Source organism: Carassius auratus, unplaced genomic scaffold (assembly GCF_003368295.1).
Source record: "Carassius auratus strain Wakin unplaced genomic scaffold, ASM336829v1 scaf_tig00049116, whole genome shotgun sequence".
Taxonomy (NCBI): domain Eukaryota; kingdom Metazoa; phylum Chordata; class Actinopteri; order Cypriniformes; family Cyprinidae; genus Carassius; species Carassius auratus.
Window position 1 is genome coordinate 1 of NW_020527106.1, and position 23818 is coordinate 23818.

The 23818-nt window shown below is 41.4% G+C and overlaps 3 protein-coding genes and 20 non-coding genes across 23 annotated transcripts; 14 read left to right on the forward strand and 9 right to left on the reverse strand.

Annotated features, from left to right (window-relative positions):
• Positions 1-4326: 4326 nt before the first annotated feature.
• On the reverse strand, positions 4327-4413 carry trnay-gua (transfer RNA tyrosine (anticodon GUA)). Its single transcript is given in 2 exon segments — positions 4327-4362; positions 4377-4413. It is a non-coding gene; the product is annotated as a tRNA-Tyr (tRNA).
• A 139-nt stretch (positions 4414-4552) lies between these two features.
• On the forward strand, positions 4553-4624 carry trnaw-cca (transfer RNA tryptophan (anticodon CCA)). Its single transcript has one exon. It is a non-coding gene; the product is annotated as a tRNA-Trp (tRNA).
• A 451-nt stretch (positions 4625-5075) lies between these two features.
• On the forward strand, positions 5076-5147 carry trnaw-cca (transfer RNA tryptophan (anticodon CCA)). The gene has a single exon. It is a non-coding gene; the product is annotated as a tRNA-Trp (tRNA).
• A 171-nt stretch (positions 5148-5318) lies between these two features.
• Positions 5319-5390, forward strand: trnaw-cca (transfer RNA tryptophan (anticodon CCA)). Its single transcript has one exon. It is a non-coding gene; the product is annotated as a tRNA-Trp (tRNA).
• A 689-nt stretch (positions 5391-6079) lies between these two features.
• On the forward strand, positions 6080-6151 carry trnaw-cca (transfer RNA tryptophan (anticodon CCA)). Its single transcript has one exon. It is a non-coding gene; the product is annotated as a tRNA-Trp (tRNA).
• A 978-nt stretch (positions 6152-7129) lies between these two features.
• Positions 7130-7201, forward strand: trnaw-cca (transfer RNA tryptophan (anticodon CCA)). The gene has a single exon. It is a non-coding gene; the product is annotated as a tRNA-Trp (tRNA).
• A 1200-nt stretch (positions 7202-8401) lies between these two features.
• Positions 8402-8473, forward strand: trnaw-cca (transfer RNA tryptophan (anticodon CCA)). The gene has a single exon. It is a non-coding gene; the product is annotated as a tRNA-Trp (tRNA).
• Positions 8474-8701: 228 nt separating this feature from the next.
• trnay-gua (transfer RNA tyrosine (anticodon GUA)) lies at positions 8702-8788 on the reverse strand. The gene is given in 2 exon segments: positions 8702-8737; positions 8752-8788. It is a non-coding gene; the product is annotated as a tRNA-Tyr (tRNA).
• A 139-nt stretch (positions 8789-8927) lies between these two features.
• Positions 8928-8999, forward strand: trnaw-cca (transfer RNA tryptophan (anticodon CCA)). The gene has a single exon. It is a non-coding gene; the product is annotated as a tRNA-Trp (tRNA).
• A 1434-nt stretch (positions 9000-10433) lies between these two features.
• LOC113089268 (uncharacterized) lies at positions 10434-11613 on the reverse strand. The gene is made up of 3 exons (XM_026255971.1): positions 11460-11613; positions 10624-11350; positions 10434-10474 (listed from the first exon to the last, which is right to left on the reverse strand). The coding sequence occupies exons 1-3, from the start codon at positions 11460-11462 to the stop codon at positions 10434-10436; spliced, it is 771 nt and encodes a 256-aa protein (XP_026111756.1). The 5' UTR covers positions 11463-11613.
• A 424-nt stretch (positions 11614-12037) lies between these two features.
• Positions 12038-14093, reverse strand: LOC113089269 (uncharacterized). Its single transcript, XM_026255972.1, has 4 exons — positions 13200-14093; positions 12867-13076; positions 12221-12538; positions 12038-12042 (listed from the first exon to the last, which is right to left on the reverse strand). The coding sequence occupies exons 1-4, from the start codon at positions 13918-13920 to the stop codon at positions 12038-12040; spliced, it is 1254 nt and encodes a 417-aa protein (XP_026111757.1). The 5' UTR covers positions 13921-14093.
• Positions 14094-14119: 26 nt separating this feature from the next.
• LOC113089270 (uncharacterized) lies at positions 14120-16497 on the reverse strand. Its single transcript, XM_026255974.1, has 7 exons — positions 16123-16497; positions 15862-15942; positions 15630-15740; positions 15445-15522; positions 15128-15322; positions 14571-15040; positions 14120-14460 (listed from the first exon to the last, which is right to left on the reverse strand). Exons 1-7 carry the CDS (start codon positions 16267-16269, stop codon positions 14124-14126), a joined length of 1419 nt encoding a protein of 472 aa, XP_026111759.1. The 5' UTR covers positions 16270-16497; the 3' UTR covers positions 14120-14123.
• A 1531-nt stretch (positions 16498-18028) lies between these two features.
• trnaw-cca (transfer RNA tryptophan (anticodon CCA)) lies at positions 18029-18100 on the forward strand. Its single transcript has one exon. It is a non-coding gene; the product is annotated as a tRNA-Trp (tRNA).
• Positions 18101-18309: 209 nt separating this feature from the next.
• On the reverse strand, positions 18310-18396 carry trnay-gua (transfer RNA tyrosine (anticodon GUA)). Its single transcript is given in 2 exon segments — positions 18310-18345; positions 18360-18396. It is a non-coding gene; the product is annotated as a tRNA-Tyr (tRNA).
• A 139-nt stretch (positions 18397-18535) lies between these two features.
• Positions 18536-18607, forward strand: trnaw-cca (transfer RNA tryptophan (anticodon CCA)). Its single transcript has one exon. It is a non-coding gene; the product is annotated as a tRNA-Trp (tRNA).
• Positions 18608-19308: 701 nt separating this feature from the next.
• On the forward strand, positions 19309-19380 carry trnaw-cca (transfer RNA tryptophan (anticodon CCA)). Its single transcript has one exon. It is a non-coding gene; the product is annotated as a tRNA-Trp (tRNA).
• Positions 19381-20072: 692 nt separating this feature from the next.
• trnaw-cca (transfer RNA tryptophan (anticodon CCA)) lies at positions 20073-20144 on the forward strand. The gene has a single exon. It is a non-coding gene; the product is annotated as a tRNA-Trp (tRNA).
• Positions 20145-21104: 960 nt separating this feature from the next.
• On the forward strand, positions 21105-21176 carry trnaw-cca (transfer RNA tryptophan (anticodon CCA)). Its single transcript has one exon. It is a non-coding gene; the product is annotated as a tRNA-Trp (tRNA).
• A 228-nt stretch (positions 21177-21404) lies between these two features.
• On the reverse strand, positions 21405-21491 carry trnay-gua (transfer RNA tyrosine (anticodon GUA)). The gene is given in 2 exon segments: positions 21405-21440; positions 21455-21491. It is a non-coding gene; the product is annotated as a tRNA-Tyr (tRNA).
• Positions 21492-22151: 660 nt separating this feature from the next.
• trnay-gua (transfer RNA tyrosine (anticodon GUA)) lies at positions 22152-22238 on the reverse strand. Its single transcript is given in 2 exon segments — positions 22152-22187; positions 22202-22238. It is a non-coding gene; the product is annotated as a tRNA-Tyr (tRNA).
• Positions 22239-22372: 134 nt separating this feature from the next.
• Positions 22373-22444, forward strand: trnaw-cca (transfer RNA tryptophan (anticodon CCA)). The gene has a single exon. It is a non-coding gene; the product is annotated as a tRNA-Trp (tRNA).
• A 228-nt stretch (positions 22445-22672) lies between these two features.
• Positions 22673-22759, reverse strand: trnay-gua (transfer RNA tyrosine (anticodon GUA)). Its single transcript is given in 2 exon segments — positions 22673-22708; positions 22723-22759. It is a non-coding gene; the product is annotated as a tRNA-Tyr (tRNA).
• A 140-nt stretch (positions 22760-22899) lies between these two features.
• trnaw-cca (transfer RNA tryptophan (anticodon CCA)) lies at positions 22900-22971 on the forward strand. Its single transcript has one exon. It is a non-coding gene; the product is annotated as a tRNA-Trp (tRNA).
• Positions 22972-23818: the final 847 nt, after the last annotated feature.

The following is a 23818-nucleotide window of genomic DNA, read 5'->3' on the forward strand; positions in this document are numbered from 1 at the left end:
TGTGCCTTTCGCAGGCCACTCAACTTCTTGGTGATCTGAAAGAAACAATAAGCATAGCAAATAATACAACATGCATCCAAATCAGTTACACTGAAAAAATAAAGCTCTCTTGGTCTAACAATACATTATAGATAAGGGTACAGTCAATTAAGCAGCTTATCTGACCTTCTTAGTTGAATCCATTTTTAAGATTGATCCATACGTGGATGTTATGCTGGCCTTTATGTGATCGAGCCTGTTGAGAATGTCCTGACTATATACAGTGAGGAGCCATTTGTAGCTGGGTACTGAAGCAAGTGGTGGTGGCTCCTGGAAGTGCAGCGGATGCAGGCCACGATTATCAAAAAAGGCCACACACTCTGATGTGTACCGAAGCGCACGTTTCAACCACTCCTCACTGTGGTTCTCTCTCAGCTGGCCGATGATCCTCACTGGGCCATTCCCCCATGCCCCTCTCACGCAGCAAGCGAAGAACCCGAATTGTCACAGGCATACCTTGGACAAAAAGCATTCATTTAAGTATCTTTATTATAAGGTATCTAATTATTGTAGGAAATAATTTATCAGAAAGGGTAGCACATAAGTGAAAATGACTGCAAAATAATTACTTGCGTGTGAGGATGACCCTGAATTCAGATCGATGGGCCAGGTCCAACTGCTGCAGCACAGCTTGACTCCAGGACAGATAGCTGGTTCTACACCTGGTGCAGATCAGGGTCTCTGTCACCAGGTGTTAGTATCTGTCAATGTCTAACACCTGTCCGTACCCTCCTGTGCAGTCCACCACCACACAGCTGTTGCCTGGCACAGGCAGGGTTAGTACACTGGAGCCGCACCTTCCACAGCTTATATGGCATCCAGAGCAAGAGACGCTGTGAAAAAAACCTATCAGGTGTTGGAGCTTTGGTGGTACAACAGGGCTGGTGGTGGGGGGTGATACCACAACTGTAGGTTTTCACGCAGCTCCAGCTTTCCCTTTGCACCAACCCTAAAAAGTGCTTCTGACACCCACTTCTGGTCTTGCTGTGGCATTGTCTGTGGCCCACAGAAGGGGGAGATCTTCTGGCTGAGATGAGACCTGCTGATATTATAAAAAAACACTGGTTTAAATAAAAGCTAAGAGAGCATTAAATGATGAAGACATGTATATATTTTGAATGAGATCTTACTGGGCTCCTCACAACAGTATTCTCAGAAACAGTTGATGGCGTTGCTGTTTTTTGATGCGGTTGTGAACTCTGAGGTGGAGGAAGGAAGAAGGAAGAGGAGGGCTGGATGACGGGCTGATGAGGTTGGGGGATGGAGGAGGATGAGGATCAGAGGGTGGACATGAAACTGTAGCTGAACTGGAGTGCTCTAACATCTGTGGAGTCAAACATTATGAATAATTTATTAAGGGGATTGCCATGTTTTTAATACATTAAAATTACATAGTGATAAAGTCATGATGACATTATAAAAGTCTTGATGTCTTTTAATATTAACCTGAGAGGTTTTCCTCTGGGTGCTCAAATTAGGTTTTGCTGCTGCCACATGTGAGCCTCCAAACCTTGACTTTTCAAACTAAAAAGATTTGTCATGGTTAGTGATAACAAAACCCTAACACTATAGTTAAAGGTTGAGATGTTTCAGTATCTGCAGTGATGCATGCAATAGTGTGGTCTGCTTACCATTGACAATGTCAGTTTAGGTCTCTTTGCAGGACATGACACATCGCTGACAGAGGGTGTGCTTTGGGCCGGGGTGCTCTGTGATGCTTCCCCTGTGACTGGTGGATGAACCTGTGACACATGCATAAAGTACAAAACAGTCTTCCTAATGTGATTTTAGATATAAAGACACATTGATGTTGCAAACACATCTATCTATTTATGCAACTTGAACCAGGCTAATTGAAGTTACCTTGTGAAAGCCACAAATACATGTCTGAGCTTCCTTCAGAAGAGTGGTCTGTCCCCTCATTTGCAGAGGGCACTTTTCTATCTGTGAACATGAATTATACCTCTGACACTGGATCTCAAAACAGCAATAAGTCATCATAATTATATCAATATAACATTGTATTTACATGTAATTACTTAACCATACACATAAATAAAAATACCACAATGTATTGTCAAAAAAGTTTGTTAGTTTGCCCATGAATCTAGCTGCATAACTTACCTTCTGATACATCTCATGCCATCTTTTTGTCGGGGAGAAGGTCTATTCCCCTGTGTAGATGGCCAAACTCCTGTTTGGGCAAAACTCTCCAGACGCGCAAGCCATTCAGCATTACTCATGCCTTTGTGAGACTTAGCTGAAGCCATGTCGTTGCCTGAAACACTACATAACACGTTACACTAACTGCCATTGTAGCCTGTAGCATTTACCCTCCTGTTGTGTTCATTTCATGATAGCTAGTTGTGTTCCTGGTCCAGAACGACCGCCATATTATAGCAGATTATAAGTTCATTATAATACACATATTATCTTACATATAACATGTTGTGATTTATTTATTTATTATTTAATGCCATGTCAGCAGCAGGGGCTATATTCATGCCATTTCAATTGCACAATTCAGTCATATATATAATGTCAAAACAATTATATAACATTTATATATATATATATATATATATATATATATATATATATATGTTTGTATGTATGTGTGTATGTTTGTACAAATATAAAAAAATACATATAATAAGATTATAACAAGAATAAAAGTATAAGAACAATTACATAGAGTCTTAACAAGTTGTGATAGATCTTTCTATTATGGCTGTATGTCTCAATGACCTAGGCTCATACAACACGTTTATGAGTATAAATAAATAAATAAATATATAGCATTATGGATTAATTTGACTAAAACAAATACTCAGATTAAACATATTGTGGTCTTTCAACTGTGTCCATGTGATAAGGGCATGAACCTGAATGTATAAACTTATCCATTCACTTCTTTTGACTGGTCATAACATATGTACAAACATATAACATACGTGTAAAAGTTAAACAAAACATTAACATTTTCCAAATTTATTTTGTGTGTTCAAATGCCGCATTTGGAAAAAGCTGCGGAACCTTATTACAATTCAATAAAAAGCATTTTTTTTTTCATTGAGAAAACTTGTTAATCGGTTAAATTCGACATATTTACAGTTACGTTAGCTCCGGTCGTAATAGTATTTACACATCAGTGACAGTTGACGTTACGTAGTATCAAGCGGTAATCATAGGCTAATTTACATGGCCAATCTTGCTATTCCTAAAGAACAAAAATCCTAAACCATTTCATTCATATCAAGATATAAATAACATACATGAGCGGAATGTAAATAATTTAACGTTACCTGAGCGGAGATTACATGCAATTGGCGAGGACGTGCGTGATTGGTGTATGAGAAATAGACCTTGCCATTTCATTGGACGCGGAAAAATAGAGATCGCAACGTGATTGATTTATAAAAGATAGAAGTCGTAACGTGATTGGTTTTTAAAAGATAGAAGTCGTAACGTGATTGGTTTTCAAAAGATAGAGGTCGTAACGTGATTGGTTTTCAAAAGATAGAGGTCATAACGTGATTGGTTTTTAAAAGATAGAAGTCGGCATACTATTGGATTAATTTTACAGACTTGTGGTTGTCAGGTACCGCCATCGAAGGATGGAAAAAGCGTAAGGCACGAAAAGTTTCCAAGAAAATCAGACATCCGTACCTCTCGAGGTTATTGAAAACAATAGGCTCCATTTTTGTGGTGAATGCGTCAACGGCCATGCAAAGGAAGCAATAACCTGTTTTTTAAGACCTTGTGGCGCAACGGTAGCGCGTCTGACTCCAGATCAGAAGGTTGCATGTTCAAATCAAGTCGGGGACAAGCCGTCTCTTCTTTACATTAAAAGTATGAAGTCCAAAGTCAAGCGTTTCCATCATAATGCACCAGAAGGTGTCAAGAAATTCAGACATCCATACCTCTCGAGGTTATTGGGAAAAATAGGCTCCTTTTCGTGGTGAATGCGTCAACGGCCATGCAAAGGAAGCAATAACCTGTTTTTTAAGACCTCGTGGCGCAACGGTAGCGCGTCTGACTCCAGATCAGAAGGTTGCGTGTTCAAATCTAGTCGGGGTCAGCCCATTTTACATTAAACGTATGAAGTCCAACGTCAAGCGTTTTCATAAATATTGAAGCGTGTAAAAAAGAAGCCTCTAATATGACAAACACTCCTTCCACTCTGTAAAGTGATATATTTGGATCTTGACCCATTGGCTTTTTTTAACTGCCAATACGAAGTCTAAAGGAAATGTGAAAATATTTGATCTGAATTTAAAATCACACTCCTTCGAGCCAGAATTGAACCAGCGACCTAAGGATACCCAACAACTCATCTACAGTCCTCCGCTCTACCAGCTGAGCTATCGAAGGATGGAAAACGCGTAAGGCACGAAAAGTTTCCAAGAAAATCAGACATCCGTACCTCTCGAGGTTATTGAGAAAAATAGGCTCCATTTTTGTGGTGAATGCGTCAACGGCCATGCAAAGGAAGCAATAACCTGTTTTTTAAGACCTCGTGGCGCAATGGTAGTGCGTCTGACTCCAGATCAGAAGGTTGCGTGTTCAAATCACGTCGGGGTCAAGCCGTCTCTTCTTTACATTAAAAGTATGAAGTCCAACGTCAAGTGTTTTCATCCAGCTTTGTTTTCATAATTATTGAAGCTTGTAAAAAAGAAGCCTCTAATATGACAAACACTCCTTCCACTCTGTAAAGTGATATATTTGGAACTTGACCCATTGGCTTTTTTTAACTGCCAATACGAAGTCTAAAGGAAATGTGAAAATATTTGATCTGAATTTAAAATCACACTCCTTCGAGCCGGAATTGAACCAGTGACCTAAGGATACCCAACAACTCATCTACAGTCCTCCACTCTACCAGCTGAGCTATCGAAGGATGTAACACATAAGGCACCAGAAGGTGTCAAGAAATTCAAACATCCGTACCTCTCGAGGTTATTGGGAAAAATAGGCTCCTTTTTCTGGTGAATTCGTCAACGGCAATGGAAAGGAAGCAATAACCTTTTTTTTAAGACCTTGTGGCGCAACGGTAGCGCGTCTGACTCCAGATCAGAAGGTTGCGTGTTCAAATCACGTCGGGGACAAGCCATCTCTTCTTTACATTAAAAGTATGAAGTCCAAAGTCAAGCGTTTTCATCATAAGATGTCAAGAAATTCAGACATCCGTACCTCTCGAGGTTATTGGGAAAAATAGGCTCCTTTTTGTGGTGAATGCGTCAACGGCCATGCAAAGGAAGCAATAACCTGTTTTTTAAGACCTCGTGGCGCAACGGTAGCGCGTCTGACTCCAGATCAGAAGGTTGCGTGTTCAAATCACGTCGGGGTCAACCCATCTCTTCTTTACATTAAACGTATGAAGTCCAACGTCAAGTGTTTTCATAAATATAGAAGCGTGTAAAAAAGAAGCCTCTAATATGACAAACGCTCTTTCCACTCTGTAAGGTGATATATTAGGATCTTGACCCATTGGCTTTTTTAACTGCCAATACGAGGTCTATAGGAAATGTGAAAATATTTGCTCTGAATTTAAAATCACACTCCTTGGAGCCGCAATCGAACCAGCGACCTAAGGATACCCAACAACTCATCTACAGTCCTCCGCTCTACCAGCTGAGCTATCGAAGGATGGAAAAAGCGTAAGGCACGAAAAGTTTCCAAGAAAATCAGACATCCGTACCTCTCGAGGTTATTGGGAAAAATAGGCTCCTTATTGGGGTGAATGCATCAACGGCCATGGAAAGGAAGCACTAACCTGTTTTTTAAGACCTTGTGGCGCAACGGTAGCGCGTCTTACTCCAGATCAGAAGGTTGCGTTTTCAAATCACGTCGGGGACAAGCCATCTCTTCTTTACATTAAAAGTATGAAGTCCAAAGTCAAGCGTTTTCATCATAAGGCACCAGAAGGTGTCAAGAAATTCAGACATCCGTACCTCTCGAGGTTATTGGGAAAAATAGGCTCCTTTTTGTGGTGAATGCGTCAACGGCCATGCAAAGGAAGCAATAACCTGTTTTTTAAGAATTCGTGGCGCAATGGTAGCGCGTCTGACTCCAGATCAGAAGGTTACGTGTTCAAATCACGTCGGGGTCAAGTCATCTCTTCTTTACATTAAAAGTATGAAGTCCAACGTCAAGTGTTTTCATCCAGCTTTGTTTTCATAATTATTGAAGCGTGTAAAAAAGAAGCCTCTAATATGACAAACGCTCCTTCCACTCTGTAAGGTGATATATTTGGATCTTGACCCATTGGTTTTTTTAACTGCCAATACGAGGTCTAAAGGAAATGTGAAAATATTTGCTCTGAATTTAAAATCACACTCCTTGGAGCCGCAATCGAACCAGCGACCTAAGGATACCCAACAACTCATCTTCAGTCCTTCGCTCTACCAGCTGAGCTATAGAAGGATGGAAAAATCGCAAGGCACGAAAAGTTTCCAAGAAAATCAGACATCCGTACCTCTTGATGTTATTGGGAAGGGTAGGCTCCTTATTGGGGTGAATGCATCAACGGCCATGCAAAGGAAGCAATAACCTGTTTTTTAAGACCTCGTGGCGCAACGGTAGCGCGTCTGACTCCACGTCAGAAGGTTGCGTGTTCAAATCACGTCGGGGTCAAGCCATCTCTTCTTTACATTAAAAGTATGAAGTCCAACGTCAAGTGTTTTCATCCAGCTTTGTTTTCATAATTATTGAAGCTTGTAAAAAAGAAGCCTCTAATATGACAAACACTCCTTCCACTCTGTAAAGTGATATATTTGGATCTTGACCCATTGGCTTTTTTTAACTGCCAATATGAAGTCTAAAGGAAATGTGAAAATATTTGATCTGAATTTAAAATCACACTCCTTCGAGCCGGAATTGAACCAGCGACCTAAGAATACCCAACAACTCATCTACAGTCCTCCGCTCTACCAGCTGAGCTATCAAAGGATGGAAAAAGCGTAAGGCACGAAAAGTTTCCAAGAAAACCAGACATCCGTACCTCTCGAGGTTATTGAGAACAATAGGCTCCATTTTTGTGGTGAATGCATCAACGGCCATGGAAAGGAAGCAATAACCTGTTTTTTAAGACCTCGTGGCGCAATGGTAGCGCGTCTGACTCCAGATCAGAAGGTTGCATGTTCAAATCACGTCGGGGTCAAGCCATCTCTTCTTTACATTAAAAGTATGAAGTCCAACGTCAAGCGTTTTCATCCAGCTTCGTTTTCATAATTATTGAAGCTGTAAAAAAGAAGCCTCTAATATGACAAACACTACTTCCACTCTGTAAAGTTATATATTTGGATCTTGACCCATTGGCTTTTTTGAACTGCCAATACGAGGTCTATAGGAAATGTGAAAATATTTGCTCTGAATTTAAAATCACACTCCTTGGAGCCGCAATCGAACCAGCGACCTAAGGACACCCAACAACTCATCTACAGTCCTCCGCTCTACCAGCTGAGCTATCGAAGTATGTAACGCACAAGGCACCAGAAGGTGTCAAGAAATTCAGACATACGTACCTATCGAGGTTATTGGGAAAAATAGGCTCCTTATTGGGGTGAATGCATCAACGGCCATGGAAAGGAAGCAATAACCTGTTTTTTAAGACCTCGTGGTGCAACGGTAGCGTGTCTGACTCCAGATCAGAAGGTTGCGTTTTCAAATCACGTCGGGGACAAGCCATCTCTTCTTTACATTAAAAGTATGAAGTCCAAAGTCAAGCGTTTTCATCATAAGGTGTCAAGAAATTCAGACATCCGTACCTCTCGAGGTTATTGGGAAAAATAGGCTCCTTTTTGTGGTGAATGCGTCAACGGCCATGCAAAGGAAGCAATAACCTGTTTTTTAAGACCTCGTGTCGCAACGGTAGCGCGTCTGACTCCAGATCAGAAGGTTGCGTGTTCAAATCACGTCGGGGTCAGCCCATCTCTTCTTTACATTAAACGTATGAAGTCCAACGTCAAGTGTTTTCATAAATATCGAAGCGTGTAAAAAAGAAGCCTCTAATATGACAAACGCTCTTTCCACTCTGTAAGGTGATATATTTGGATCTTGACCCATTGGCTTTTTTTATCTGCCAATACGAAGTCTAAAGGAAATGTGAAAATATTTGATCTGAATTTAAAATCACACTCCTTCGAGCCGGAATTTAACCAGCGACCTAAGGATACCCAACAACTCATCTACAGTCCTCCGCTCTACCAGCTGAGCTATCGAAGGATGTAACGCATAAGGCACCAGAAGGTGTCAAGAAATTCAGACATCCGTACTTCTCGAGGTTATTGGGAAAAATAGGCTCCTTTTTGTGGTGAATGCGTCAACGACCATGCAAAGGAAGCAATAACCTGTTTTTTTAGACCTCGTGGCACAATGGTAGCGCGTCTGACTCCAGATCAGAAGGTTGCGTGTTCAAATCACGTCGGGGTCAAGCCGTCTCTTCTTTACATTAAAAGTATGAAGTCCAACGTCAAGTGTTTTCATCCAGCTTTGTTTTCATAATTATTGAAGCTTGTAAAAAAGAAGCCTCTAATATGACAAACACTCCTTCCACTCTGTAAAGTGATATATTTGGATCTTGACCCATTGGCTTTTTTTAACTGCCAATATGAAGTCTAAAGGAAATGTGAAAATATTTGATCTGAATTTAAAATCACACTCCTTCGAGCCGGAATTGAACCAGCGACCTAAGGATACCCAACAACTCATCTACAGTCCTCCGCTTTACCAGCTGAGCTATCGAAGGATGGAAAAAGCGTAAGGCACGAAAAGTTTCCAAGAAAATCAGACATCCGTACCTCTCGAGGTTATTGAGAAAAATAGGCTCCATTTTTGTGGTGAATGCGTCAACGGCCATGCAAAGGAAGCAATAACCTGTTTTTTAAGACCTCGTGGCGCAACGGTAGCGCGTCTGACTCCAGATCAGAAGGTTGCGTGTTCAAATCACGTCGGGGTCAAGCCGTCTCTTCTTTACATTAAAAGTATGAAGTCCAACGTCAAGTGTTTTCATCCAGCTTTGTTTTCATAATTATTGAAGCTTGTAAAAAAGAAGCCTCTAATATGACAAACACTCCTTCCACTCTGTAAAGTGATATATTTGAATCTTGACCCATTTTATTTTTTTTAACTGCCAATACGAAGTCTAAAGGAAATGTGAAAATATTTGATCTGAACTTAAAATCACACTCCTTCGAGCCGGAATTGAACCAGCGACCTAAGGATACCCAACAACTCATCTACAGTCCTCCGCTCTACCAGCTGAGCTAAAGCTGGGGAACAATTGTCTGTATAAGAAGGGGGGGAAGAGGGGAGAGAGAGGAAGAGAAGCGCGAGAAATTCAGGAAATCGTAGGTTCGAATCCACGCTGTCACATAAAGTTATGCGTGTATTTGTTAAAAATCGTAAATCGATTGTTTCGTGTCCAAGTTTGATTTTAAAAGTAATGTATTTGAATTTAATTATTGTTTCATTTCTAAGATTGATTTTGACAGTAATGTTTTTGATTTAATAATTCTTTCGTTTCTAAGATTGATTTTTATTTTATTCTCATTATCATTATCATTAGTCAAAGTGCATTTATTAAGGCAATCATTTCCTGTGGCAGTAGGGACAAAATAACCTCCTTATTACGGCATTCACACTTTATTGTATCATATTACTTACTGCAAAGCTACACGTGACACTGAATTTAACTGTAAACTGAATGTCATTACATTCAATAAAACAAATAAATACAACACACCAGTCAAAGAGAAATATATTTATTAACTATATACATATTTAAAAAAATGTAGGAAAAGTACTAAATTCAATATAAAATTAAGAATTTTAAGTGCACACGCTATATAAAATAAGTACAAAAAAATATATAAATATATACATCAAAATCTACACATTTTGGTATTTTACTTTATACTGCTTCCTCTACACATAAACCTTTCTATAATAATAATAATAATAGTTTAACTTTATTTAATATGTATATATATTTCCATATGTATTATAGTGTATTCACATACATACCCACATGTTTATAATAATAATAATAATAATAATAATAATACAAGATAAAAAAAAGTGCACAGTATAACTCTTTAACATTAAATATGGCTGGAAGATAAAAAACAGAACAGATCCAACCAAGAGAACAAAATGAATGTATCACACATAAATAAATGAGTTATCTTCTCATAATCTGTAACCACTGCTCCTTTGTAATTGTTTCTTTATTAGGGCAATATATTTTGCCTTTGTACTGGCTATGGCCAGTTTCTTGAGTACGAAATTGGCCACACTTTCTGCACGAATTTGCTTTTACAGTGCGATTGTACGATCGTTTGGTTGGAGTGGCTGTGTCATTTGCAGGTGGCTCAGAGGAAATTGCTCCAGGGTTAATGGTGGAAAATGGGGCTGGGCAGGGCACCAGAAACATCTGAGACACAACAGGGGCAGTGGGTGTGTCAGGAACCAATGGGTGTGGTGCTGTCGGCCTGGGACAAATTGTCCTTAGCTGGCTGGACGTGGCTGAACGCTGAGGGTGTACGGCTGATGGCCAGATTGAAGTTGCTGTGGCAGATGTACAGGTAGCTGAGGGCGCAATCTTTCTAAACTTTGTCTTTGCCTGTCCAGCTGTGTCTGGTGGCATCTGGTAGGTATGCAACTGGTGGCTATATTGTGGAGGCACAACAGGCTGTACTCGTGCTGGAGGCAAAACATCCAAAGCCACTGGACGTGCCTCTGGAAGGTCCAGCCCTTGCAACAGCAAGGAGACCTCCTGACCCTTTAAACGGTTATTGTGCCATGTCGTAAGGGTCCTCTGATTTACCTCAACTAGCTGAAGGGTTGTGTCACTCATCACCGTTCCATTGTTCAGGATTAGCTGCCGAATTTTTCTGTAATCACGAAGAATGAGATCCCATCTAGACAGACATTCTGTCCGCTGTTTCTTGGGGCTTCGGTGGATGTTACATAACCTTATGAAAATCATTTCAACAAGGCGACAGCAATTAGGCCACTGTGCTGGAGAGCCGCTAGAACCCAAAACACACCTTTTTGTGCTGTCGACACCAGGAGTGAAGACAGCTTTCTTTTTTGGGGACCTAAAACGTCCTGTAAGTAGCCTGTCTTGATGACGAGCAGCATACACCACCCTGTCTTTATCAAATTTGTCCAGGTTCTGCCACAGACCCACAATGGTCGCAACTTGTTGGTTGGTAAGTGTGAGGCTTGTCTGTGTGCGCAGCTCCACCAGACACTCTGCCAACGCATCCACCCGGTCCATTCCAGGAATGCAGTGTTCGTCAACAGCCTGGAAATATATAACTGTTGGTTAGGTATTTACATGCTGTTAAGTAAGTTTACTGCTTAATGGCAGATAACTAAATGAGTGACAATTCGTATAGAAAAGGAAATTTTACCATTGCTGAGGGCACTGGTGTATCTAAAGGATCCTGGACACTGGGTACTGGTGCAGCTGAAGGAGCCCGGACTCTGAGCAGTGGTGGAGCCTGGACACTGGGCAGTGGTGGAGTCTGGACACTGGGCAGTGGTGCAGCTACACTGGGCACTGGTGCAGCTGAAGGAGCCCGGACTCTGAGCAGTGGTGGAGCCTGGACACTGGGCAGTGGTGGAGTCTGGACACTGGGCAGTGGTGCAGCTACACTGGGCACTGGTGCAGCTGAAGGAGCCCGGACTCTGAGCAGTGGTGGAGCCTGGACACTGGGCAGTGGTGGAGTCTGGACACTGGGCAGTGGTGCAGCTACACTGGGCACTGGTGCAGCTGAAGGAGCCCGGACTCTGAGCAGTGGTGGAGCCTGGACACTGGGCAGTGGTGGAGTCTGGACACTGGGCAGTGGTGCAGCTACACTGGGCACTGGTGCAGCTGAAGGAGCCCGGACTCTGAGCAGTGGTGGAGCCTGGACACTGGGCACTGGTGCAGCTGAAGGAGCCCGGACTCTGAACAATGGTGGAGCCTGGACACTGAGCAGTGATGCAGCTACACTGGGCACTGGTGCAGTTGAAGGAGCCCGGACTCTGAGCAGTGGTGGAGCCTGGACACTGGGCAGTGGTGGAGTCTGGACACTGGGCAGTGGTGGAGTCTGGACACTGGGCAGTGGTGGAGTCTGGACACTGGGCAATGGTGGAGTCTGGACACTGGGCAGTGGTGGAGTCTGGACACTGGGCAGTGGTGGAGTCTGGACAATGGGCATTGGTGGAATTTTGACACTGGGCAGTGGTGCAGCTGTAGGAGCCTGGACACTGGGAACTGGTGCAGCTGGTAGAACTGGTGGACCTGAAAGGACTAAGTCATCTGATGCCACAAGATTTGCCACTGTGGCTTCCTCTCCAAAGAAATCAATGAAACCCTCATCCTTTTCCACTTGCTCCTCCACATCTATCTCCTCCAGCAATTGAGAGGTCCTATCAGAGGTAGGGCACATGTCCTCCAGGGGCTGACTATTCTGCCTCAACAAGTACTGTACTCCAATGAGCTCCCCTGAGGAAATATTTGTAACAGGAAACATTTTTAATGGAAATTATGCAGAAAGGTTTATTTAGAAATGCAGTAAATATTTTGTTGTCCACTTCTGTATGAACAATATATATCTAATTCAGAGGGTATCATAAAAAGACAGGATTACTCTATATTCTACTATGTATTTTATTTTCTGCCCTGAAACCTAGAACACAGAATAATGTATAAATATTCTGGTAGTATAATTTTTCTCTGATATGTCAAAATTACATTATTATTGTCCAAAAGCACTTGTAATTTTACCAAAAACATGCTACATCATGAGCTGCATTTATCAAAATATTTTTACCTGTGTATACTGCAGGTGGAGTGAAGCTAGGGACCAATTTCCTGCCATACAACTTATTGTAGTTCTCATTGACAGAGTAAACCAGCTCCCCTGTGTAAGAGCGCAGAGTTGAACCTCCATCTGCAACAGCAGCTTCAGCCCGGTCCTGATTCCAGCGTAATAAACCTTCCAGGAGATAAATCTGGAAGTTCAGGCTGTTTGCGCTGTTCCCTAGAAAAAGAAATAGAAAGCCAAATATTGCTTTGAGAAAATGCAAAACATAAAATTTAATCTGCAAATATCTTGATAAACAGGAATTAGTGGCAAAATGTGGTATATTCTGACATGACAAACCTGGAATAAATCTGTTTAGGTGGCAGTGAAATGATTCCAGGGATGTGGAGCCTCTGGCACAACGATAAGTTTTTAGAACCACCCCACCCTTGCTTGTAGTTCCAGTTTCAGTATAGAGCGGCACATTTGGAGGGTCTTGGATACAGGTGATGTGCCGCCTCTGGACATTCCAGATGTGCTGCATTCTCACACTGTCAAGTAGAGGAACACCAAGAGCATCATTCCCCTTGCCACCCATGAGCTCTCTGATGAGCATATCAAGGAGGCGGAAAGTGGTTTCTTCTCCCCGTGTTCTCCTCCTGCAGTGCTGGAGCAGCTCAGCTTTAGTTAAATGATGGTCCAGTTCTGCCTCCGACAGAGTAGGCCAGCCCTGTTGGATGAGTTGCTCCCTTTTGGCCTGTCTCAGCAGAGTGAGATCCCCTGCATCCCACTCAAAAATACAGGATGACAGCCTTGCCATAAAAGTAGGGTACAACTGGTGGGCGTCAGTGGTGCACCCTACTGCCAGACGTCGCATAAAATGCCAAATGTCTAGGCGGACGATGACATCTGGCCAGCCGCTGAACCGCCTCTTCAATTTAGTCTCTCCCACTTTCTTGCAACAATCACAGTCCACATAAATGATAGTGGGAGGATCAACACCAGCACTCCGGTATCGCTCCATGAGCCCTGCAGCCATGAGGTCTAACCCAGCCCCTTCATTCGCAGTCAGGACACTCATCAGCACCTGACCTATCTCATTGCCCACTGAGGTAAGCCACTGTGCTGTGCCTTTCGCAGGCCCGCTCAACTTCTTGGTGATCTGAAAGAAACAATAAGCATAGCAAATAATACAACATGCATCCAAATCAGTTACACTGAAAAAAATAAAGCTCTCTTGGTCTAACAATACATTATAGATAAGGGTACAGTCAATTAAGCAGCTTATCTGACCTTTTTAGTTGAATCCATTTTTAAGATTGATCCATACGTGGATGTTATGCTGGCCTTTATGTGATCGAGCCTGTTGAGAATGTCCTGACTATATACAGTGAGGAGCCATTTGTAGCTGGGTACTGAAGCAAGTGGTGGTGGCTCCTGGAAGTGCAGCGGATGCAGGCCACGATTATCAAAAAAGGCCACACACTCTGATGTGTACCGAAGCGCACGTTTCAACCACTCCTCACTGTGGTTCTCTCTCAGCTGGCCGATGATCCTCACTGGGCCATTCCCCATGCCCCTCTCACGCAGCAAGCGAAGAACCCGAATGTCACAGGCATACCTTGGAAAAAAGCATTCATTTAAGTATCTTATTATAAGGTATCTAATTATTGTAGGAAATATTTATCAGAAAGGGTAGCACATAAGTGAAAATGACTGCAAAATAATTACTTGCGTGTGAGGATGACCCTGAATTCAGATCGATGGGCCAGGTCCAACTGCTGCAGCACAGCTTGACTCCAGGACAGATAGCTGGTTCTACACCTGGTGCAGATCAGGGTCTCTGTCACCAGGTTGTAGTATCTGTCAATGTCTAACACCTGTCGTACCCTCCTGTGCAGTCCACCACCACACAGCTGTTGCCTGGCACAGGCAGGGTTAGTACACTGGAGCTGCACCTTCCACAGCTTATATGGCATCCAGAGCAAGAGACGCTGTGAAAAAAACCTATCAGGTGTTGGAGCTTGGTGGTACAACAGGGCTGGTGGTGGGGGGTGATACCACAACTGTAGGTTTTCACGCAGCTCCAGCTTTCCCTTTGCACCAACCCTAAAAAGTGCTTCTGACACCCACTTCTGGTCTTGCTGTGGCATTGTCTGTGGCCACAGAAGGGGGAGATCTTCTGGCTGAGATGAGACCTGCTGATATTATAAAAAACACTGGTTTAAATAAAAGCTAAGAGAGCATTAAATGATGAAGACATGTATATATTTTGAATGAGATCTTACTGGGCTCCTCACAACAGTATTCTCAGAAACAGTTGATGGCGTTGCTGTTTTTTTGATGCGTTGTGAACTCTGAGGTGGAGGAAGGAAGAAGGAAGAGGAGGACTGGATGACGGGCTGATGAGGTTTGGGGGATGGAGGAGGATGAGGATCAGAGGGTGGACATGAAACTGTAGCTGAACTGGAGTGCTCTAACATCTGTGGAGTCAAACATTATGAATAATTTATTAAGGGGATTGCCATGTTTTTAATACATTAAAATTACATAGTGATAAAGTCATGATGACATTATAAAAGTCTTGATGTCTTTTAATATTAACCTGAGAGGTTTTCCTCTGGGTGCTCAAATTAGGTTTTGCTGCTGCCACATGTGAGCCTCCAAACCTTGACTTTTCAAACTAAAAAGATTTGTCATGGTTAGTGATAACAAAACCCTAACACTATAGTTAAAGGTTGAGATGTTTCAGTATCTGCAGTGATGCATGCAATAGTGTGGTCTGCTTACCATTGACAATGTCAGTTTAGGTCTCTTTGCAGGACATGACACATCGCTGACAGAGGGTGTGCTTTGGGCCGGGGTGCTCTGTGATGCTTCCCCTGTGACTGGTGGATGAACCTGTGACACATGCATAAAGTACAAAACAGTCTTCCTAATGTGATTTTAGATATAAAGACACATTGATGTTGCAAACACATCTATCTATTTATGCAACTTGAACCAGGCTAATTGAAGTTACCTTGTGAAAGCCACAAATACATGTCTGAGCTTCCTTCAGAAGAGTGGTCTGTCCCCTCATTTGCAGAGGGCACTTTTCTATCTGTGAACATGAATTATACCTCTGACACTGGATCTCAAAACAGCAATAAGTCATCATAATTATATCAATATAACATTGTATTTACATGTAATTACTTAACCATACACATAAATAAAAATACCACAATGTATTGTCAAAAAAGTTTGTTAGTTTGCCCATGAATCTAGCTGCATAACTTACCTTCTGATACATCTCATGCCATCGTTTTTGTCGGGGAGAAGGTCTATTCCCCTGTGTAGATGGCCAAACTCCTGTTTGGGCAAAACTCTCCAGACGCGCAAGCCATTCAGCATTACTCATGCCTTTGTGAGACTTAGCTGAAGCCATGTCGTTGCCTGAAACACTACATAACACGTTACACTAACTGCCATTGTAGCCTGTAGCATTTACCCTCCTGTTGTGTTCATTTCATGATAGCTAGTTGTGTTCCTGGTCCAGAACGACCGCCATATTATAGCAGATTATAAGTTCATTATAATACACATATTATCTTACATATAACATGTTGTGATTTATTTATTTATTATTTAATGCCATGTCAGCAGCAGGGGCTATATTCATGCCAAGAGGAAACATTTCAATTGCACAATTCAGTCATATATATAATGTCAAAACAATTATATAACATTTATATATATATATATATATATATATATATATATATATATATATATATATATATATATATATATATGTTTGTATGTATGTGTGTATGTTTGTACAAATATAAAAAAATACATATAACAAGAATAAAAGTATAAGAACAATTACATAGAGTCTTAACAAGTTGTGATAGATCTTTCTATTATGGCTGTATGTCTCAATGACCTAGGCTCATACAACACGTTTATGAGTATAAATAAATAAATAAATATATAGCATTATGGATTAATTTGACTAAAACAAATACTCAGATTAAACATATTGTGGTCTTTCAACTGTGTCCATGTGATAAGGGCATGAACCTGAATGTATAAACTTATCCATTCACTTCTTTTGACTGGTCATAACATATGTACAAACATATAACATACGTGTAAAAGTTAAACAAAACATTAACATTTTCCAAATTTATTTTGTGTGTTCAAATGCCGCATTTGGAAAAAGCTGTGGAACCTTATTACAATTAAATAAAAAGCTTTTTTTTTTTCATTGAGAAAACTTGTTAATCGGTTAAATTCGACATATTTACAGTTACGTTAGCTCCGGTCGTAATAGTATTTACACATCAGTGACAGTTGACGTTACGTAGTATCAAGCGGTAATCATAGGCTAATTTACATGGCCAATCTTGCTATTCCTAAAGAACAAAAATCCTAAACCATTTCATTCATATCAAGATATAAATAACATACATGAGCGGAATGTAAATAATTTAACGTTACCTGAGCGGAGATTACATGCAATTGGCGAGGACGTGCGTGATTGGTGTATGAGAAATAGACCTTGCCATTTCATTGGACGCGGAAAAATAGAGATCGCAACGTGATTGATTTATAAAAGATAGAAGTCGTAAGGTGATTGGTTTTTAAAAGATAGAAGTCGTAACGTGATTGGTTTTCAAAAGATAGAGGTCGTAACGTGATTGGTTTTCAAAAGATAGAGGTCATAACGTGATTGGTTTTTAAAAGATAGAAGTCGGCATACTATTGGATTAATTTTACAGACTTGTGGTTGTCAGGTACCGCCATCGAAGGATGTAACGCATAAGGCACCAGATGGTGTCAAGAAATTCAGACATACGTACCTCTCGAGGTTATTGGGAAAAATAGGCTCCTTATTGGGGTGAATGCATCAACGGCCATGGAAAGGAAGCAATAACCTGTTTTTTAAGACCTTATGGCGCAACGGTAGCTCGTCTTACTCCAGATCAGAAGATTGCGTTTTCAAATCACGTCGGGGACAAGCCATCTCTTCTTTACATTAAAAGTATGAAGTCCAAAGTCAAGCGTTTCCATCATAAGGCACCAGAAGGTGTCAAGAAATTCAGACGTCCGTACCTCTCGAGGTTATTGGGAAAAATAGGCTCCTTTTTGTGGTGAATGCGTCAACGGCCATGCAAAGGAAGCAATAACCTGTTTTTTAAGACCTCGTGGTGCAACGGTAGCGCGTCTGACTCCAGATCAGAAGGTTGCGTGTTCAAATCACGTCGGGGTCAACCCATCTTCTTTACATTAAACGTATGAAGTCCAATTCAAGTGTTTTCATAAATATTGAAGCGTGTAAAAAAGAAGCCTCTAATATGACAAACACTCCTTCCACTCTGTAAAGTGATATATTTGGATCTTGACCCATTGGCTTTTTTTAACTGCCAATATGAAGTCTAAAGGAAATGTGAAAATATTTGATCTGAATTTAAAATCACACTCCTTCGAGCCGGAATTGAACCAGCGACCTAAGGATACCCAACAACTCATCTACAGTCCTCCGCTCTACCAGCTGAGCTATCGAAGGATGGAAAAAGCATAAGGCACGAAAAGTTTCCAAGAAAATCAGACATCCGTACCTCTCGAGGTTATTGAGAAAAATAGGCTCCATTTTTGTGGTGAATGCGTCAACGGCCATGCAAAGGAAGCAATAACCTGTTTTTTAAGACCTCGTGGCGCAATGGTAGCGCGTCTGACTCCAGATCAGAAGGTTGCGTGTTCAAATCACGTCGGGGTCAAGCCGTCTCTTCTTTACATTAAAAGTATGAAGTCCAACGTCAAGTGTTTTCATCCAACTTTGTTTTCATAATTATTGAAGCTTGTAAAAAAGAAGCCTCTAATATGACAAACACTCCTTCCACTCTGTAAAGTGATATATTTGAACTTGACCCATTGGCTTTTTTTTAACTGCCAATACGAAGTCTAAAGGAAATGTGAAAATATTTGATCTGAACTTAAAATCACACTCCTTCGAGCCGGAATTGAACCAGTGACCTAAGGATACCCAACAACTCATCTACAGTCCTCCACTCTACCAGCTGAGCTATCGAAGGATGTAACACATAAGGCACCAGAAGGTGTCAAGAAATTCAAACATCCGTACCTCTCGAGGTTATTGGGAAAAATAGGCTCCTTTTCTGGGGTGAATTCGTCAACGGCCAATGGAAAGGAAGCAATAACCTTTTTTTAAGACCTTGTGGCGCAACGGTAGCGCGTCTTGACTCCAGATCAGAAGGTTGCGTGTTCAAATCACGTCGGGGACAAGCCATCTCTTCTTTACATTAAAAGTATGAAGTCCAAAGTCAAGCGTTTTCATCATAAGCCAGAGTGTCAAGAAATTCAGACATCCGTACCTCTCGAGGTTATTGGGAAAAATAGGCTCCTTTTTGTGGTGAATGCGTCAACGGCCATGCAAAGGAAGCAATAACCTGTTTTTTAAGACCTCGTGGCGCAACGGTAGCGCGTCTGACTCCAGATCAGAAGGTTGCGTGTTCAAATCACGTCGGGGTCAACCCATCTCTTCTTTACATTAAACGTATGAAGTCCAACGTCAAGTGTTTTCATAAATATAGAAGCGTGTAAAAAAGAAGCCTCTAATATGACAAACGCTCTTTCCACTCTGTAAGGTGATATATTAGGATCTTGACCCATTGGCTTTTTTAACTGCCAATACGAGGTCTATAGGAAATGTGAAAATATTTGCTCTGAATTTAAAATCACACTCCTTGGAGCCGCAATCGAACCAGCGACCTAAGGATACCCAACAACTCATCTACAGTCCTCCGCTCTACCAGCTGAGCTATCGAAGGATGGAAAAAGCGTAAGGCACGAAAAGTTTCCAAGAAAATCAGACATCCGTACCTCTCGAGGTTATTGGGAAAAATAGGCTCCTTATTGGGGTGAATGCATCAACGGCCATGGAAAGGGAAGCACTAACCTGTTTTTTTAAGACCTTGTGGCGCAACGGTAGCGCGTCTTACTCCAGATCAGAAGGTTGCGTTTTCAAATCACGTCGGGGACAAGCCATCTCTTCTTTACATTAAAAGTATGAAGTCCAAAGTCAAGCGTTTTCATCATAAGGCACCAGAAGGTGTCAAGAAATTCAGACATCCGTACCTCTCGAGGTTATTGGGAAAAATAGGCTCCTTTTTGTGGTGAATGCGTCAACGGCCATGCAAAGGAAGCAATAACCTGTTTTTTTAAGAATTCGTGGCGCAATGGTAGCGCGTCTGACTCCAGATCAGAAGGTTACGTGTTCAAATCACGTCGGGGTCAAGTCATCTCTTCTTTACATTAAAAGTATGAAGTCCAACGTCAGTGTTTTCATCCAGCTTTGTTTTCATAATTATTGAAGCGTGTAAAAAAGAAGCCTCTAATATGACAAACGCTCCTTCCACTCTGTAAGGTGATATATTTGGATCTTGACCCATTGGTTTTTTTAACTGCCAATACGAGGTCTAAAGGAAATGTGAAAATATTTGCTCTGAATTTAAAATCACACTCCTTGGAGCCGCAATCGAACCAGCGACCTAAGGATACCCAACAACTCATCTTCAGTCCTTCGCTCTACCAGCTGAGCTATAGAAGGATGGAAAAATCGCAAGGCACGAAAAGTTTCCAAGAAAATCAGACATCCGTACTCTTGAGGTTATTGGGAAAGGTAGGCTCCTTATTGGGGTGAATGCCATCAACGGCCAGGCAAAGGAAGCAATAACCTGTTTTTTAAGTCCTTGTGACGCAACGGTAGCGCGTCTGACTCCACGATCAGAAGGTTGCATGTTCAAATCACGTTGGGGTCAAGCCATCTCTTCTTTACATTAAAAGTATGAAGTCCAATTCAAGTGTTTTTCATAAATATTGAAGCATGTAAAAACGAAGCCTCTAATATGACAAACGCTCTTTCCACTCTGTAAGGTGATATATTTGGATCTTGACCCATTGGCTTTTTTTAACTGCCAATACGAGGTCTATAGGAAATGTGAAAATATTTGATCTGAATTTAAAATCACACTCCTTGGAGCCGCAATCGAACCAGCGACCTAAGGATACCCAACAACTCATCTACAGTCCTCCGCTCTACCAGCTGAGCTATCGAAGGATGTAACGCATAAGGCACCAGAAGTGTCCAAGAAATTCCAGACATCCGTACCTCTCGAGGTTATTGGGAAAAATAGGCTCCTTTTTGTGGTGAATGCGTCAACAGCCATGCAAAGGAAGCAATAACCTGTTTTTTAAGACTTCGTGGCGCAATGGTAGCGCGTCTGACTCCAGATCAGAAGGTTGCGTGTTCAAATCACGTCGGGGTCAAGCCATCTCTTCTTTACATTAAAAGTATGAAGTCCAACGTCAAGCGTTTTCATCCAGCTTTGTTTTCATAATTATTGAAGCTTGTAAAAAAGAAGCCTCTAATATGACAAACACTCCTTCCACTCTGTAAAGTGATATATTTGGATCTTGACCCATTGGCTTTTTTGAACTGCCAATATGAAGTCTAAAGGAAATGTGAAAATATTTGATCTGAATTTAAAACCACACTCCTTCGAGCCGGAATTGAACCAGCGACCTAAGGATACCCAACAACTCATCTACAGTCCTCCGCTCTACCAGCTGAGCTATCGAAGGATGTAACGCATAAGGCACCAGAAGGTGTCAAGAAATTCAGACATACGTACCTCTCGAGGTTATTGGGAAAAATAGGCTCCTTATTGGGGTGAATGCATCAACGGCCATGGAAAGGAAGCAATAACCTGTTTTTTAAGACCTCGTGGTGCAACGGTAGCGCGTCTGACTCCAGATCAGAAGGTTGCGTTTTCAAATCACGTCGGGGACAAGCCATCTCTTCTTTACATTAAAAGTATGAAGTCCAAAGTCAAGCGTTTTCATCATAAGGTGTCAAGAAATTCAGACATCCGTACCTCTCGAGGTTATTGGGAAAAATAGGCTCCTTTTTGTGGTGAATGCGTCAACGGCCATGCAAAGGAAGCAATAACCTGTTTTTTAAGACCTCGTGTCGCAACGGTAGCGCGTCTGACTCAGATCAGAAGGTTGCGTGTTCAAATCACGTCGGGGTCAACCCATCTCTTCTTTACATTAAACGTATGAAGTCCAACGTCAAGTGTTTTCATAAATATTGAAGCGTGTAAAAAAGAAGCCTCTAATATGACAAACGCTCTTTCCACTCTGTAAGGTGATATATTTGGATCTTGACCCATTGGCTTTTTTTACTGCCAATACGAAGTCTAAAGGAAATGTGAAATATTTGATCTGAATTTAAAATCACACTCCTTCGAGCCGGAATTGAACCAGCGACCTAAGGATACCCAACAACTCATCTACAGTCCTCCGCTCTACCAGCTGAGCTATCGAAGGATGTAACGCATAAGGCACCAGAAGTGTCAAGAAATTCAGACATCCGTACCTCTCGAGGTTATTGGGAAAAATAGGCTCCTTTTTGTGGTGAATGCGTCAACACCATGCAAAGGAAGCAATAACCTGTTTTTTAAGACCTCGTGGCGCAATGGTAGCGCGTCTGACTCCAGATCAGAAGGTTGCGTGTTCAAATCACGTCGGGGTCAAGCCGTCTCTTCTTTACATTAAAAGTATGAAGTCCAACGTCAAGTGTTTTCATCCAGCTTTGTTTTCATAATTATTGAAGCTTGTAAAAAAGAAGCCTCTAATATGACAAACACTCCTTCCACTCTGTAAAGTGATATATTTGGATCTTGACCCATTGGCTTTTTTTAACTGCCAATATGAAGTCTAAAGGAAATGTGAAAATATTTGATCTGAATTTAAAATCACACTCCTTCGAGCCGGAATTGAACCAGCGACCTAAGGATACCCAACAACTCATCTACAGTCCTCCGCTCTACCAGCTGAGCTATCGAAGGATGGAAAAAGCGTAAGGCACGAAAAGTTTCCAAGAAAATCAGACATCCGTACCTCTCGAGGTTATTGAGAAAAAATAGGCTCCATTTTTGTGGTGAATGCGTCAACGGCCATGCAAAGGAAGCAATAACCTGTTTTTTAAGACCTCGTGGCGCAACGGTAGCGCGTCTGACTCCAGATCAGAAGGTTGCGTGTTCAAATCACGTCGGGGTCAAGCCGTCTCTTCTTTACATTAAAAGTATGAAGTCCAACGTCAAGTGTTTTCATCCAGCTTTGTTTTCATAATTATTGAAGCTTGTAAAAAAGAAGCCTCTAATATGACAAACACTCCTTCCACTCTGTAAAGTGATATATTTGGATCTTGACCCATTGGCTTTTTTTAACTGCCAATACGAAGTCTAAAGGAAATGTGAAAATATTTGATCTGAATTTAAAATCACACTCCTTCGAGCCGGAATTGAACCAGCGACCTAAGGATACCCAACAACTCATCTACAGTCCTCCGCTCTACCAGCTGAGCTAAAGCGGGGAACAATTGTCTGTATAAGAAGGGGGGCAAGAGGGGAGAGGAGGAAGAGAAGCGCGAGAAATTCAGGAAATCGTAGGTTCGAATCCACGCTGTCACATAAGAAGTAATGCGTGTTTTGTAAAAATCGTAATCGATTGTTTCGTGTCCAAAGTTTGATTTTAAAAGTAAATGTATTTGAATTTATTATTGTTTCATTTCTAAGATTGATTTTGACAGTAATGTTTTTGATTTAATAATTCTTTCGTCTAAGATTGATTTTTATTTTATTCTCATTATCATTATCATTAGTCAAAGTGCATTTATTAAGGCAATCATTTCCTGTGGCAGTAGGGACAAAATAACCTCCTTATTACGGCATTCACACTTTATTGTATCATATTACTTACTGCAAAGCTACACGTGACACTGAATTTAACTGTAACTGAATGTCATTACATTCAATAAAACAAATATACCAACCACCAGTCAAAGAGAAATATATTTATTAACTATATACATATTTAAAAAAAGTAGGAAAAGTACTAAATTCAAT

Excerpts from the sequence above, each read along its gene's own strand:
- LOC113089270 (XM_026255974.1), bottom strand. The coding sequence starts at position 16,269 with ATGGCTTCAGCTAAGTCTCACAAAGGCATGAGTAATGCTGAATGGCTT. Across the intron at positions 15,523-15,629 it reads CTAAACTGACATTGTCAATG|TTTGAAAAGTCAAGGTTTGG; the intron begins GTAAGCAGACCA and ends AAATCTTTTTAG. Across the intron at positions 14,461-14,570 it reads AGGGTCATCCTCACACGCAA|GTATGCCTGTGACATTCGGG; the intron begins GTAATTATTTTG and ends CTTTTTTCCAAG.
- LOC113089269 (XM_026255972.1), bottom strand. The coding sequence starts at position 13,920 with ATGAGTGTCCTGACTGCGAATGAAGGGGCTGGGTTAGACCTCATGGCT. Across the intron at positions 13,077-13,199 it reads CCTAAACAGATTTATTCCAG|GGAACAGCGCAAACAGCCTG; the intron begins GTTTGTCATGTC and ends TTCTTTTTCTAG. Across the intron at positions 12,539-12,866 it reads TCCACCTGCAGTATACACAG|GGGAGCTCATTGGAGTACAG; the intron begins GTAAAAATATTT and ends ATATTTCCTCAG.
- LOC113089268 (XM_026255971.1), bottom strand. Across the intron at positions 10,475-10,623 it reads GATTGCGCCCTCAGCTACCT|ATGTTTCTGGTGCCCTGCCC; the intron begins GTACATCTGCCA and ends GTTGTGTCTCAG.